Source organism: Blennius ocellaris, assembly GCF_963422515.1.
Source record: "Blennius ocellaris genome assembly, chromosome: 6".
NCBI lineage: Eukaryota > Metazoa > Chordata > Actinopteri > Blenniiformes > Blenniidae > Blennius > Blennius ocellaris.
The window spans coordinates 10,240,956-10,255,157 of record NC_137655.1 but is presented as its reverse complement, the minus strand read 5'-3'; the positions used below and the strand labels follow the sequence as shown (position 1 = coordinate 10,255,157).

The window sequence follows — 14,202 nt, the reverse complement described above, 5'->3', positions numbered from 1 at the left end:
ACAGATTTTTTTTACCGACTTTAGATTTTACTAAACTTTTCATATTTTAAGACTTTACCTAAAAAGTTAAACAGCAGTAAAAAAAAAAAGAAAAAGAAATGTGATTAATGCAGTAATGTACTTATTTGCAGATCAATGTGAAATTCTTCCAATATCAATATGTTTTTTATGAATTTTTGTGTTAAAATATAATTTTTTACAGTGTAGGTAATCATTGTCAGATGAACATGTTTATTCATCAACGTTAAAATGCATTAGACTACAAGTCGATACCCTGGTGGATTGGCATAAGTAGATCTTCAATGTGCGCTTATTAATTCTATTCTATATGACTGTATAAATGTATGCATGTTTGAGCTTAGATCGTGTGAGAGGCTAAGATGTGTTCAAAAGATGGGTGGATATTAACAGTTGTGTTTGGAGCCGATATAAAGAAAAAAAGACTTTGGAATACAACAAATGATTAGAATTTTTCTTAACATATTAGGCTTTTCTACAAAATATTGACATGGCATTTGTTTCAGTGACACCAGCTACGGTTTAACTTGGTATCAGATCATCGGTGTGGGTTTAAAGTGCTGTTTAAAGCTCTCTCAAATGACCACAGGTGTGTGAGTGCATCACTTTTAGCTCGGTGAACTGATTAAACTGCCCCCCTGAGTGCACTACATGACTCAAATGATGTAAAGGCTTCTTTAGCATCCTTTCAGCAGTGTGGCCATGCTGCACACCGGGAGGGCCCCCCCCCCCCCCCCCCGAGTCGTTTTCAACGGAGGGGAGTTGAATTAAGTCAAGAGGAGTTTAGATCACAGCATGCACGCTGCCACTGCAAACAGGCCGGTGCAGGTGTTACTTACTCCATCCTGGTGACCGAGACAAAACACAACATTTAGAGGAGAGGAAGGGCTTCAGAGTGAGTGTGATGAACAGGCAGAGATGTGAAAACAAACATGAAGATGTGGGGTGTGGCATGGGGGAACAAAGCAGGGTACATTCAAAGGCATTTAGTTTCACAGTCGTCCACAATGTTTGCGTGCACATACGTATTTACATGCAGATTGTTAGCTATGTTGCTGCTGTGGTATCAAAGATTCACTGTTTAATGTGCTGCACATCCGACAGTGTCCGGGACGCACACTTTCTGTGTGCTGATGTTGTGGTGAAATGATTTCCATGCTAAAAATCAGCATTTCACAGGAAAAGAAAAATGAAATGGCCGTAACAATTATTTCACCCCCTCTAAGATTAATAAAGCTGAACTAATCTGATCTCAGTATGATTCATCAGCTCTCAGTTGCTGCTGATAAACTCTGCAGTTACCAAGTACATCACCACCAACATTTTATGCGATGTCCGATTCTGTCCTTGTAGCTTATCAGAAGAAGAAGAAAAAGAAAAAAGAAGAGATGGCTTGATTATGCCTTACCTCGAAAATCTCAAAGCCATAGATGTCCAGCACACCCATGACCTTGTGGCGAGCTTTGGTTTGTGCCTGGTGGAGGAAGTCAGCATTAGAAATGAGGTTCAACAGAGAAATATTATTAACAGATCTAAAGCATTGACGACCAACGCTGATAAAAACTGACTGAAGATGAAATTAAAGATCAATTCACTTACTTTAATGCTTTCGTTGATCCTGGTGACCAGCCAACTAAACAGACGACTATAGAGGTTTTTGGCAAGTGCATCTCGAGCATAGTAAGCCTGTGGAACACATGCATTGTTGGTGAGAAAATGACAAAATAAAAAAAAATGTATATATTTTTTTTAGCTTTTGCAAAAAATATATTGAAGCTCTTATCTTAAAAATAAAAATTCACACATGACATTTCAAAACAGCTTTTATTTCCTTTACATTCATCATAAAATAGATGACGGTGCAGGTCTAATTGCAGGTCTAATTAAAACGTATATATCCGTCAATATATATATTTTTTTTAGTCAATTCCAAAGCATCTTCTCGGGTCTTGCTCGGACCACCTTTGTAATTATTGTAAACTGTGGATGCAGACATCGACAGGAAGTTGCCAAACATAAGTGGTGACATGATTACAGCCATTAAGAGCCATTTCCTTTTCTGCTGGGGCCACGTCTGCAGCCCTCATGTTATATGAACAGTCTGTATGAACTTGCTAACCTCTCAAATATGACCTACATTTGAATTTCCAGGAGGAATATTGCTCATCTATAATGGAGAGATTTTGCTCCAGTACTGACATGGATCAGAGTCGGCAGCTGACAAAGCAAGTTGAGGGGAAGAGATGGCCCTTTATCGTTTTTATGCACAGTGTGTGTGTGTGTGTGTGTGTGTGTGTGTGTGTGTGTGTGTGTGTGTGTGTGTGTGTGTGTGTGTGTGTGTGTGTGTGTGTGTGTGTGTGTGTGTGTGTGTGTGTGTGTGTGTGTGCGTGCGCATGTGTCGCCAACTCAAGCAGGGCAGAATCTGCAAAACAGTGTTGCAAGTAGTCTCTGACCTGGGCCACATTCAGGGTGGTGGAGACTTTCTCCATCTTAGCCTCAACTGTACGGTAGCTGAACGCCCTTTCCAGCACTGACTGTTCAATTCCAAGAAGCTCACACATCTCCTTCAGATCTGTATAGCAGAAAACAAAATCACTCCTGAAATCTCTCAAAAACTTGTAATAGTTGCTAAAATACCATGAAAGGTTCAGGGAGACCGCTATGCAAAAAACATAACAAAAAACAAAACAAACATTCATGGTTTCAAGCCTAAATAACCATAATATATACAAATATTTTACAGTTTATACAAATAAACTTTTGTTCATTTTATGAAAGTACATTTAGTATAAAGGCAGTAAGTTGTATTCAGTCAGTCAGGTAGGGACATATGTAAATTAAATATTTGAATAAAGTCAACAGCTGTGGATGTCATAACATGCACTGTTGTGATCATAGAATGCAGGCATTTGTTGAGCTGGTGCAGAGAAGGGAGAAAAGCAGCCAACAGGGGGCGGTGGCTCTGAATGAGGTCACCAGGCATATGGGTGAGTAGAGTGTAAGATAATGATCTGATTAAAAACACACTGACAGAATGAATGGAATTACTCTGCTGATGTGATTATGGTCTAATAATGACTAAACATGCAGCAGGATCATTAGTGTGAAGGTGGGATCTGTTGGAAGACGACCAGGCACACCGTTCTTGTCCTTGATGCGGCTCTCGTCTGTGCCGTTGCAGCGAGACTCTGGTTTGAACTCAATGTTGCCGAGCTTCAGCACAGCGGCCACCAGCTCCAGCACTGACTGCACCTCGTCCTCCATGAAGCCCACAATCTGCATGGCATTCTGGAAGAGTGGAGAAAAAAAAACAAGAGTTGAGCTGGAAAGGAACGATATATTAAGGGTCACTTCAGTGTCACTGACTGCACGCTATACATCTGACACATTGGCCCTGCAGCAAGTTGGTACTGTGAGTAAGACCATCACAACTGACTCACAACATGATAGGCACCCAGTATAAACACCATTGTTGTTGCAAGTGGCTGAAAATTAGCAGTTGACCCATATAAGCTTTTCAAAACGTTCTCAACTTGGTCTATTAGCATCCCGGGAGAATTATTAACCATTATGAAGGACTTGTTAGCCATGCTGATATTCAGGGCAACCTTGAGTGCGATATTAAGTAATCTAATAAATAAGCGGCGTTTGTAAAGGTGGAGCTTACATGTGAGGGTTTCTTTCTTTGCCACAGTCCAAAAATATGTATTTGAGGCTCATTGGTGACTCTAAAGTTGTCTGTAGGTGTGACTGTGAGTGTCTGTCTCTGTTCACTCTGCCTTGACTCATACTCAGCTCAGATTGACTCCAGCATCTTATGACCTGAAATTGGATAATGTAGTATTGAAAATGGGCAAGATGAATGAATGGAAAGTCAAATTCATGTTTTCAGCTCAGGGCCCAGTGATAGACGAGTACTTAAACATCTTGTCCGTAGAAGACTCGTTGCTATAATTTCGGAACAAATCTATGTCTATTTATATTATGACTTTGTGTCAAATTCAGCCAAAAACGTTATTAAGTTATTTTGGTATTTCAAGATTGCCCATGTGTTCATGAAGAATTCTCATCAGGTTTTTTGTTAATTAAGAGTTATTGCAGCTTTAGAGAGTTTGATAACATGTCAGCTATACACATGACACCAAACCTTTTTATAAAGCCACATGTCTTTGATTCATGAGTATCATGAATATATGAAATAGCAGCATTACATATTTCAGCCACAGATATCCAACAATACACAATATGTTGAAGGGGGAAGAAAAAGCATAGCCATCTTTAACTGCTACTCAGAATGAGCCATGTGTTTGGGACTCTCATTGTTCAGAGGAAATGTCCTCTTGTGTTTCCGTTGGAGAAATGCAGCTGCACGGGGACCGGTGTGAAAAGTTAGTGTGGGAGTTGATGAGAGGCAGGATGTGAAATGCGGGGAAAATGAGCACAGTAGACTGTGGCGGCTTAAACAGTAGCTGAGCAGAGCGTGCTGGAGCAGGACTGATAACAATGCAGAGCAGCAGATAGACTTTCTCGCAGACATAACATCCATTGAGAGGAGGAAAAGTAAGCTGGTATTGCAAGCACAGCTAAAATATTGCATGTACACATATTAAAGTGAAAGGAAGTAAATGTCTTTATTCCAGTGCTTTTTCTCTCATAAAGAACTGCTACTGCTGCTGTGATGTTAAAGGATAAACTGTTTTGGAAGCTTTTCTTGAAGTACGTGTAAATGTTGGTGATTAATCAACCTCGACCTGGAAATTTACACTTCAGTTGATTTTCGAGAAGGATTCAGTTCAAAGTTCAGCTGGCTTTGCAACAGGTGGGAGGAGGGAGAGTGTTTTCTCAACTTTTAAACACTCTTTTTGTTTGTTATGCTCGTGAGATAAGGAGAAATCAGCCAGCCCACAGTGTCTGTGCAGGATTTACGTTAACTCAGCATGATGTAACAAAGGGAAGTTGGCGAGGGAAATCGAGTGGAGCGTGAAGCTGCTTGTGATGATTGTGCTTCTTGTTTGTCTGAGGTACAGAAAAAAATTATTCCTGAGAGGTCTCCAGGAGGCATTAAAGCATCAGCTAGGATTATGCGCTACTCACTCTGACTGTCCTGAAATTGGCTGCATCGTCCAGCCCGTTGACTGCGGCCGAGTCCAGACTCAGGTAGTTGTACTTGCTGAAGTCCCGGTCCAGCTTTAGCTTCTCTGTGACACACAAACAAAGCATGAGGTTACTATGCAAATTAAACAGGTATTCTAAACACAACTCAAATCTTATTTCCATTGATGCATGTTCCATGCTTACACGCCCACAGCGGCTGTATTAAATTACCTTAGGAAGAATAGAAAAAAACTATTGGAAACTTGTTCAACCTGCTGGGTATAGTCAATTCAAATGTAATTTTTACACCCGCTATACACACACAGCCAGTTTCTGCTGTGAAAATGAATCTAAAAGATCAAATTGCCCTCTTAAAAGCCCCGCTATCATGAAGCAAAGAGATCTATTCCTCTTGTGGGTGCATGTGTCAGATTTCATTAGTTGTTGTATTAACTACAGCTAAACCTAGTCCCTCTGATGTGTGCGCTATGGAGTCAATGAGCATTATATTGTTCTCCTGTGCTCAGGACATAAAACAATGCCCTCTGTCCAAAACAAAAGTAAACAGAGAGAGCAGGTTTCATTGCCACTCTTTGTTCTCTGCACTGTTTGTTGGGCAGGAAGACTGAGTCATTAATGCATCAACCATGTGTCCCCGCAGCTGCACTTCTGCAGGAATGAGCTTTACATAACATTTTAGCATTAGAACTGGCACACAGGTGCCTCATAACACAAACTGTATCAATATATCATGTTAACATTCCCAATATCATTATTTGCCGTGTTGGTAATAAATTATACAGTGACATGTTGCTATTTTTGGCAGTGATGTGCTAGTAACTGATTGCCATTGTGAAACTAGTAATGCTTTACCACATTAGCATCACAGGATGAGTGAACTGGTGACTGGAAGGCTACTGGTTTGAATCCCCAAACAAATTTTTTGGGGGAAATGAGGACCATCTTTAGTCCCCGCCCACATCTCAACTTCTGTGGGCCCTGAAGCCACAAATAATCCACTAATAATCCACTGCTCCTTCCTGGTGAGTTAAAAACAGAGAAATGTAGCTGTGCCACCGTGCACACATGAAAAATGAAACACTTTATTCTTTTTCTTCCTTTAATGAAAGTTAGGCTCATGTCATAAAGCCTTTATTGACATATTTGCAGTTTATTTAAACTGTTTTGTTGCTTGTATTGTCATTACTTCATAAATCAGTTTCAATCAATAATGTATAAAATCTGGAATCTTCCTCCAACTAACTGATGTAACTCCAGCTGAACCTAATGAGTCATTCGACACAGTGCTGACAGCTCAGCTAATACGTATATGAATCAAATTAATAAAGAAAACAGCTATGTTCACATTATCAAACCATCCAGACTGAGAGGTGAATAAAAGCAATGTAAAAGTTGCTTGGTTCACTGACTGGCTGGGTGTATTTGTTTTTTTTTTTTTTAAATAACTTATCACTCAAGCCTACTAATTTTAAAGATCTAGCCAAGGTGATCCAGAAATAATTTTCAATAACGTGCATAGCAGTGCTTGTTAGTCACCCAAAACAAAACAGCAGGAGAGGAAGAAGATCCAACAAGAGCAAGTCTAGTTTCTCTCCATCTCCTGTTTTCTCAAGCTTGATTCATTGCTTCCTGTGAGCATAGATGTGTGTATTCCGAGGCAACTGAGGCTAAATATATAACGACCTCAGTTTGTGGTTTGGGCTAATAAGAAGGCTTTCAGTGTTTCAGAATTTCAAACTGATGTTACTCTCAGATCCGCGAACCCTTTAATCCCAAAGTTTGTCCATATCCACAGCATTTATGAAAAGCACTGAGGAGTTCATACAAGTGCCGCTTCAAGCACACTTACTAAGTGTATCCTCCGAGGCTCCAGACAGAAGCTGATAAAAGATGTGGAAGTTCCTCTCTCCTCTGGGCTGTTTGACCACACGTGACTTCTCCAGCAGATCTAAAAGAGTACGAGGACAACAAAGGGAAAGAGTGACACATGATGACACAAGTTAGTCCCGAACTATAGTCTCTAAACTAAATGTTGGAGCAGTGACTCTCACAGGTGTCCTTCCCTGATGAATTAGGGGCCGACGCCCTCCGGAAATATTAGTGCTGCCCTGCCTGCATCTATGCCGAGCTGGACCACTGATGTATTTACGTTGTCAAGGCAACTCAAACCAGCATTGGCAATTATCTGTGTGCATAAACACCACAGGAAGTGTGCGAAGGAAGAAACCACACAAGGATATTAAACGTCAGCCCTTTCTCCCGGGCTGGCAACCAAGTGCAACAGTACCTGATTAAAAGGGGACCCATCATCTGCTCACCGCATTCGGTGGAGTATGATTTAATTAAAGGCTAAACAGCAGGGCTCAGCAACATCACAGGCTGCATAAGATCCTCCTAACTTGCTGAATGATGCCATCTAGTTCATTCTTTAAAAAAAAAAAAAAAACAACAACTCAGGAAGCCTTTATTTCAGAACAAACTGGACATTTTGGAAAGCCATTGTCAGCGCGATCAAATTTCCAGCTATGAAAGAAGCCAGTCAGGGTTTAATTTTTCTTTTTTACAGTATTTAGATTTCAGAAACTCTGACTCACCAGTCTGTGGGTGTTTAGAGGACACAAGTACTACTTTGCACAGAATCTGTGGATACACAGCAAACACCAAACTAGAGAGCTCTTCACTGAGACCCCGGCTTGTCAGGGAGTTAGCAGTGGATCAGTGTAAATGTGAATCTGTGACACCCACAGACCATGAATCACGCAAGTGGCTCTATAGGAGCCAGCACATAAATAATATAAACATCTGTAACTCACTAGCTGGCTGGCAGTAGCAATACTGAGCTGCGATCAAAGGAACAGAGATAAAATATCGGTACAAAGCCACTTCCTTTATCTCAGTCCATTTTCCCCCCCAGCCCTAATGTGGACAGCTTTTTGACACCGTCCTGCCAACACACACGAGGGAAGCCACTGAAGAGTAATATTCCCCACCACAGAGGGGACAAAGTGACCTCACATAAACCCGAGCCTGGACAAATATTTTAGTTATCCTGCTTTTAAAGGCCAGAGCTTCCCATTTTCTACTGTAAAGCATCTTGAAGCTGCGTTTATTGCCCACTCTGTCAACAGCATGTTCTCTCTGCTTATGATAAGCAAACGCATAAAATCATCAATGTGGGGACAATATCCTGTTATGGCTTGACAAAAGGCATGCCAAAAAAAAAAAAGCTTAGTACTCATTCCCAAAGCTTTTCAGAAGTTACAGCCATATATTCTCAGTTAGAGGAAGGACTTCTCCACATCTACCAAAATAATGAGGTGAGAAGAAAATGCATCCAGGCCTGCCCTGCAAGTACATCCACGTCCCTCTGTCTGCCCAGCCAGCTCTGACTCTGGAAGTCACATGTCAGTGCCTCCTCTTCACAGATGCTCCCCTTGTGTTGAGACTGACTCAGGCGAGCAAGACAGAGGTTCATTTGTGTCTCAGCCATCAGATTTGACCTCTGTTTCTGTGACCTCTGCTGGGGAAGTTGCAGCAGACAAAACAATGTGAAAGAAGGCGAAATCAAACCAAAACAGTGAGAGGAGGCGAAGAGAGAGTCAGTAGCTGCAGGGCAGCCTCTCAGTCATGTCTGGGAAATTACTTTGATTTCAATCTAGCAAAAACAGACGATTCCTATACGCTCACAAAAAAGTAGAAAATTGGTGTTTCTTAATGAAATGAGGGTCAGACGGGATGGAGACTGAAAAGCCCCTCAAGGTATATTTATGAATGGGATTTAATAAGTAAAGTCACTTGACTACTACCTCAAACATTTCAATGTTGCCCTATCGTGTGCATCTCATGTACAGCGTGCGGTCAATAAAAAAAAAAAAAAAAAAATACAATCATTTATTACATTTATGAATACTGAACTTTTTTACCCATTTTTTTTCCTGCTATTCTGTCAGGTGTGTGTTCTAGCTTTCTATACAGTATCAGTGATGGATCCCTCCTTCTTCAATATAGCTTCATCCAGCTCAGGGTCGCAAGGAAACAGAGCCAAACCCAGCAGATTATGGACAAAAGGCAGGCAATTACATTGTATATGTATTTTAAGTGTGGTAGAAAATTGAAAGACTTGAAGAAATTCTACACATGCAAAAGAAGAACATCCAAACTCAACACACTCCAAGCCCCAAGAAGGGACTCAAACAGGCGAGGTTCACGCCGAGGCGAGAGTGCTACCCACTACCACCTCGATGTGCAGCTCCACCTCGATGCAAATCACTGTGCATTATGCAAGAGCATTGTGATTATATCTAGTTTAAAGTATTCCAAACAATCACATGATATGTATGTTACACACCCAAGCCTTTTCAAGTTGATATCTAAATTCTCAGACAATTACCACTGTTACTGGAAGACAAAATGAGGTAATTTGACTTGAAATTATTCCAATCATTTGTTACAGATGAGGATAAAAATTAACTGCAAGTCTACAAACACAAGAGAAAACTAGAGAATTCTATTTTGAGCTTGATTTCATTAAAAATTATTTAATGACATGTGTGATCGCTATACCTGAGAACACATTTTGTTTAATTTCTTTTAACATTGAGGAGACAATTACTCACAGTTACTGATGACTCCACCCAGAGGATCTCCTTTGAAGTCAAACTCAATGTCCATGTACTTTCCCTGAGGACCACAGTGGAGCAGTTAGATATGAATTGCTGTCAAACACATTGTGTGGGGTTGTTAACACTACTGTTAGCACATTTCAGGGCAACATTACAGCAAGTCGAGCTCCAAACCAGCTGAAGAGTTCATCTCAGTTCATAGATCTCTACAAAAAAATAAAAAATAAAAAAAAAATCACGTTCCAGCTACAGCACCAGTTGTCAATCATAAGTGTAACTGTGGAAAAAAAACTGGTCTCTGCAGGGAGACAGAGAGTGCACCCCCCACCCACTGTGGGTCAAGTTCTTTCTGCTGCAGGACTACAACAAACCATTTTAAGCCCATTTTTTCCTTCTTTCCTAAACTTGGACGTTAGAACAGAGAGTCCTGTGTGATTTTTTTTTTTTTTTTTTTTTTTTCCCCCTCCTCCTCCTCTGATGTATTAATAGAAGACAGGTCCCCAGAACAGGCCATGCTCTACTGGTGAGCGGGCTCCAGCCAGACTCAATAAGCTTGATGCACTCAGCAAAATGAAGCGACGATTTGATTCACGGCTTTGTGGAGCTGTGGTGAAGTGGTATCTGGCGAGGAGGCCTCAGGTTCATGTCTAGAGGTTGATGCCAAGGTTACCTAAATATAAACAGATCAGGGGAATAATCCTTTATAATACCCTCTGTTACAATAGAACATCCAAGCTATGGCGTGTGCTGGTATCTACCAGTGTAGGTAGATGATTGAAAATAGTGTTAAAAGTCAAACGAAAACTGGGACAGGAAAGGTAGATTGGTGGTTAACATGCAAGCTCTTTGCAGCAGAAATAACCACTTCCCATTAGATTAGAACTGTGATATCTTGGAGGAAAAAAAAGACAAGTTCTGAGTCTTGTGTCATCGGGAGAGGTGTACTGAAGTAGTTCCGAAGAAAAAGCCAGATAAAATAAACGGGCTATTTGAAGATTTTACAGTGAAATAAACAATGAAAACACATGGCAGCACGGTAAGAGTAAACTGATGTGATCATGTCAGGAGGGAGAAAATTGCAGCAGGCTGCTGCTGGATCAGACCTCCCAGATATTACAGAGCCAGGGAGTGCGAGAGTGCACTCCAGGGAAAAACAAAACGCAAAACACACCCTTCTCCTTTCATGCTGCTTGGAATCGAGCTGTTTTTGAGATTTGTTTCTGTCTCCACAAAGGCTCAAGCAGACAGTGAATCATCTTTATGATGGTATCTCTATGTTGGAGATAAGTGATAGATTTTCCCCTGCTTCCTCATTCTTAAATCCCTACCGAGTCTGAGACTTTTGGGGTTGAGTAGGAAAACAAATGTATACAATACAGGTTCACAAGAGGCAAACTGTTTATTGAATTCTGCTCATTAGCATTAGGGCGACATTGGGCTGAAAATGAACAGCAACATGGTCGGGAAAGGCCTTTTCCTAAACTTGGTGTAAAAAACATTGACGGAGGACCTTTAACACCTACAGGCATAATCAATCAAGTTCACAAACTTTGGTAAACAAACAGAGGTAATGTGGGAGCTGATATGCAGTGCAGAACCAATAAAGGTCCTCAAATTAGCTGTGAAAAGTTGAAGAGGACACACATGATAAAAGCCCTTTACCCACGACACCAGCAGCTGACACTGAAATGTCAGTCCTGATTATTTGAAGAGGGGTTGTATGAGGAACTTATCACTGAGTGTATTTGCTGCAGTTGATGGGGTCGGTGTGTCCTCAGTTAAGAGCAGCAGGGAGAGCTTTCTGGCAGTTCCTGTAATTCTACAATTTTGGTACATGGGAATTAGACATTACTCATGTAGCACATGTTAATGCTTCACATTAACTCACAGTCATCTTTTCACACCGATGGCTTCTATCTAACGTGTTCCATCTCCATCTGGAGAACCTTAAGGTTCAGTGTCTTGGACAGGGTCAGATGGTGGATTGAAGCAGCAACTTTGCAAAAACAAAGGTCAGCAAAACTTTGCTGGTTTACTGCTGCTTTCATTGATTTGGTTAGTTTGTGTTTATGGTGTGACATGTTGTAGCTGATACAACACAGAGAACTGACTTGCCACCAAAGACACACAATAATACAAATACACTGACTAAGGTAACAATTTCCTGGAAAAGTTACAATTTGCATAAATGGTGGACTAGGAGAGGGTAAGAAAAACTGTAGTTTCCACTTAAAAAGATATGTCTGGTGAAGAAAACTTTATAAATACTTCATCCACTTAGAACAGCATCAATGAGAAGGCATTCACAGAAGTCAGTGATGAGGGTTTTATTGCTTAACCTCCCAACAGCAGTACATTAGTTTAGCTTCTCTCTGTGTAGAGGGGCGTGCTGCCACCCATCTACTGCACGGAAGTAACCCATAAGACCTACAAAAAAAAAAAAAGCTTCTCTAAAGGCAAGTACTTACATGCACTCCACAAAGACAGCGCAAACAGGTTCACATGTGCATAAACACATGCTAGCACAAACGCTGCTGTGACTTTTACCCAACAGTGACACTCACAAAGTTGTAAGACTTGATATTGGAATATTTGAATAGAAGTTCTAACATTGAAGTGAAGATCCAACAAATTGCATTTTGGACAAGATGAAACGTGGAAAGTATCAGTGGGGTTAAAATTAGCATTCATTAAAAAAAATATTATAGAACACTGGATACTTACAAATCTCGAGGAGTTGTCATTTCTTACAGTTTTTGCATTTCCAAATGCTGAAAAGGAGAGCGAAAAAAACCACAATAAAAACACAAATAAATGTACAAAGCAAAAACAGTGAATAATGTATTTATAGTTCACTATAGCCATTTTTCTTTCAACCAAATAAAAGTCAGTTTACAAGTATTAGAGAACATATTGATGACCCCCTGATGATCCACCTCACTCTAGTTAACTGTCAACCATGTGAGTTCTGGATGTCATGGCCATTTGTACTGATGAAGCCCCATAATTCTGCATGGATTAAGCAAAGCGCCAGAGCTTTCCGGGCTTAGGAGGGACTGAACCTTGATGTCACGTCACATTCAAGTCCAAGTACTTTAAAATATCCCCTTGCTTATGCATAAACAACAACAGAAACCATGGAAGAGCCCAGTATTTTTGAGGGTTGTTCTGTGTAGGTGTGCATAAAATGCACCGCCGGCGCATGTGTCTATAAAGACCTTACTTTAAGTACTGTACCTGAGCAAAGCTGTTCACAAGCGTATTTTCTGCTATGTGGAACCTTTCATTTGCTTCAGACTACATCTCAACAATAAAATGCTCTTAATGTGTCACGCATCACAGTGCTCTTTGCATAACTGTTTAATTGCTGATAACGGCTGATTAATGTCACTTAAGCCTACAGTTACTGTGAACGCGTGGGACACTTGTCTGGTACAACGATAGCCGGAGGGCCAAGTAACATGGGGAAGGAACAAGGGAGGCGGGGGGGGGGGGGGGGGGGGGGTTAAAGAGTGAAAAGAAAATACAAATTAGACCAAGAAATGAAAAAAGAGAAGGAAAGAAAGGGTGACAAAGAGTGAAACCAATAAAGATTGCGAAACAAAGTGAAGCACAGTGTCACAGCGAGACCAAAGGCGTGAGACAGATACGTTGCTTTTAGCGTGGATAACTGTGCTCCCCCGTTCCCTTTTTCAGTGTCGGGGCAATTAGATCGGCAGGAGCTAAACTCTTACAGATGTGTGGGGCTTTCTGCAAGCGAGTCAACTCGGGCATACAGCTTCATCATTCACGGGCATTTCCTGTCCACTGCCCCCAATTAAAATACAGCTGTTTCTCTGCCAGCACTGAGCTGTGGGAATGAGTGTGTGTGTGTGTGTGTGTGTGTGTGTGTGTGTGTGTGTGTGTGTGTGTGTGTGTGTGTGTGTGTGTGTGTGTGTGTGTGTGTGTGTGTGTGTGTGTGTGTGTGTGTGTGTGTGTGTGTGTGTGTGTGTGTGTGTGTGTGTGTGTGTGTGTGTTAGTAAGAAGAGGGAGCTGAGAAAATAAAGAGCGAGTGTGTGTCAGTCTGTTCTATCTAGTAGTCTGTGGTGTGACTTGTGTGAGAGATGACTAACTGACAAGTGATTAAATGTGTTTTCCTTTTCTTTGTACTTTGGGTTTGGAAAACAAGCCAAAATATCAAAGACTATCAGAAAACTGTATCCAGCAACTAGCCAGCAAATAGTGGATGGAACATCAGTCAGGTTGCAAATTGTGTTTATTTCAACGAAGAGAAAAAAAACAAAACAGCTTTTCCCTTGAAACGAAGCAGACTTGCCAACCTGTTAAAGTGCCTATTTCAATGAACTGTGACAATTTGCAAACTGAAATAAAAAAACATTTTAAAAGCAGGTTTTTGTTGAATTTTTTTTTTTTTTCAGGGCCTCGAAAACATACAGACTCTTCTACA

At 40.9% G+C, this 14,202-nt stretch overlaps 1 protein-coding gene across 3 annotated transcripts in view; it reads right to left on the bottom strand.

Annotated features, from left to right (window-relative positions):
• Nucleotides 1–14,202, bottom strand: part of myo1b (myosin IB) — a 55,232-nt gene that overhangs the window by 18,216 nt on the left and 22,814 nt on the right. For all 3 annotated transcript variants that reach the window (XM_080498732.1, XM_080498733.1, XM_080498734.1), the window contains exons 5-12: nucleotides 12,480–12,526; nucleotides 9,750–9,813; nucleotides 6,983–7,081; nucleotides 5,113–5,216; nucleotides 3,159–3,306; nucleotides 2,472–2,590; nucleotides 1,618–1,704; nucleotides 1,427–1,492 (exon numbers count right to left, since the gene is read on the bottom strand). In XM_080498732.1, the coding sequence (XP_080354858.1) occupies nucleotides 1,427–1,492; nucleotides 1,618–1,704; nucleotides 2,472–2,590; nucleotides 3,159–3,306; nucleotides 5,113–5,216; nucleotides 6,983–7,081; nucleotides 9,750–9,813; nucleotides 12,480–12,526 (734 nt within the window). The remainder of the gene's footprint in view (nucleotides 1–1,426; nucleotides 1,493–1,617; nucleotides 1,705–2,471; nucleotides 2,591–3,158; nucleotides 3,307–5,112; nucleotides 5,217–6,982; nucleotides 7,082–9,749; nucleotides 9,814–12,479; nucleotides 12,527–14,202) is intronic.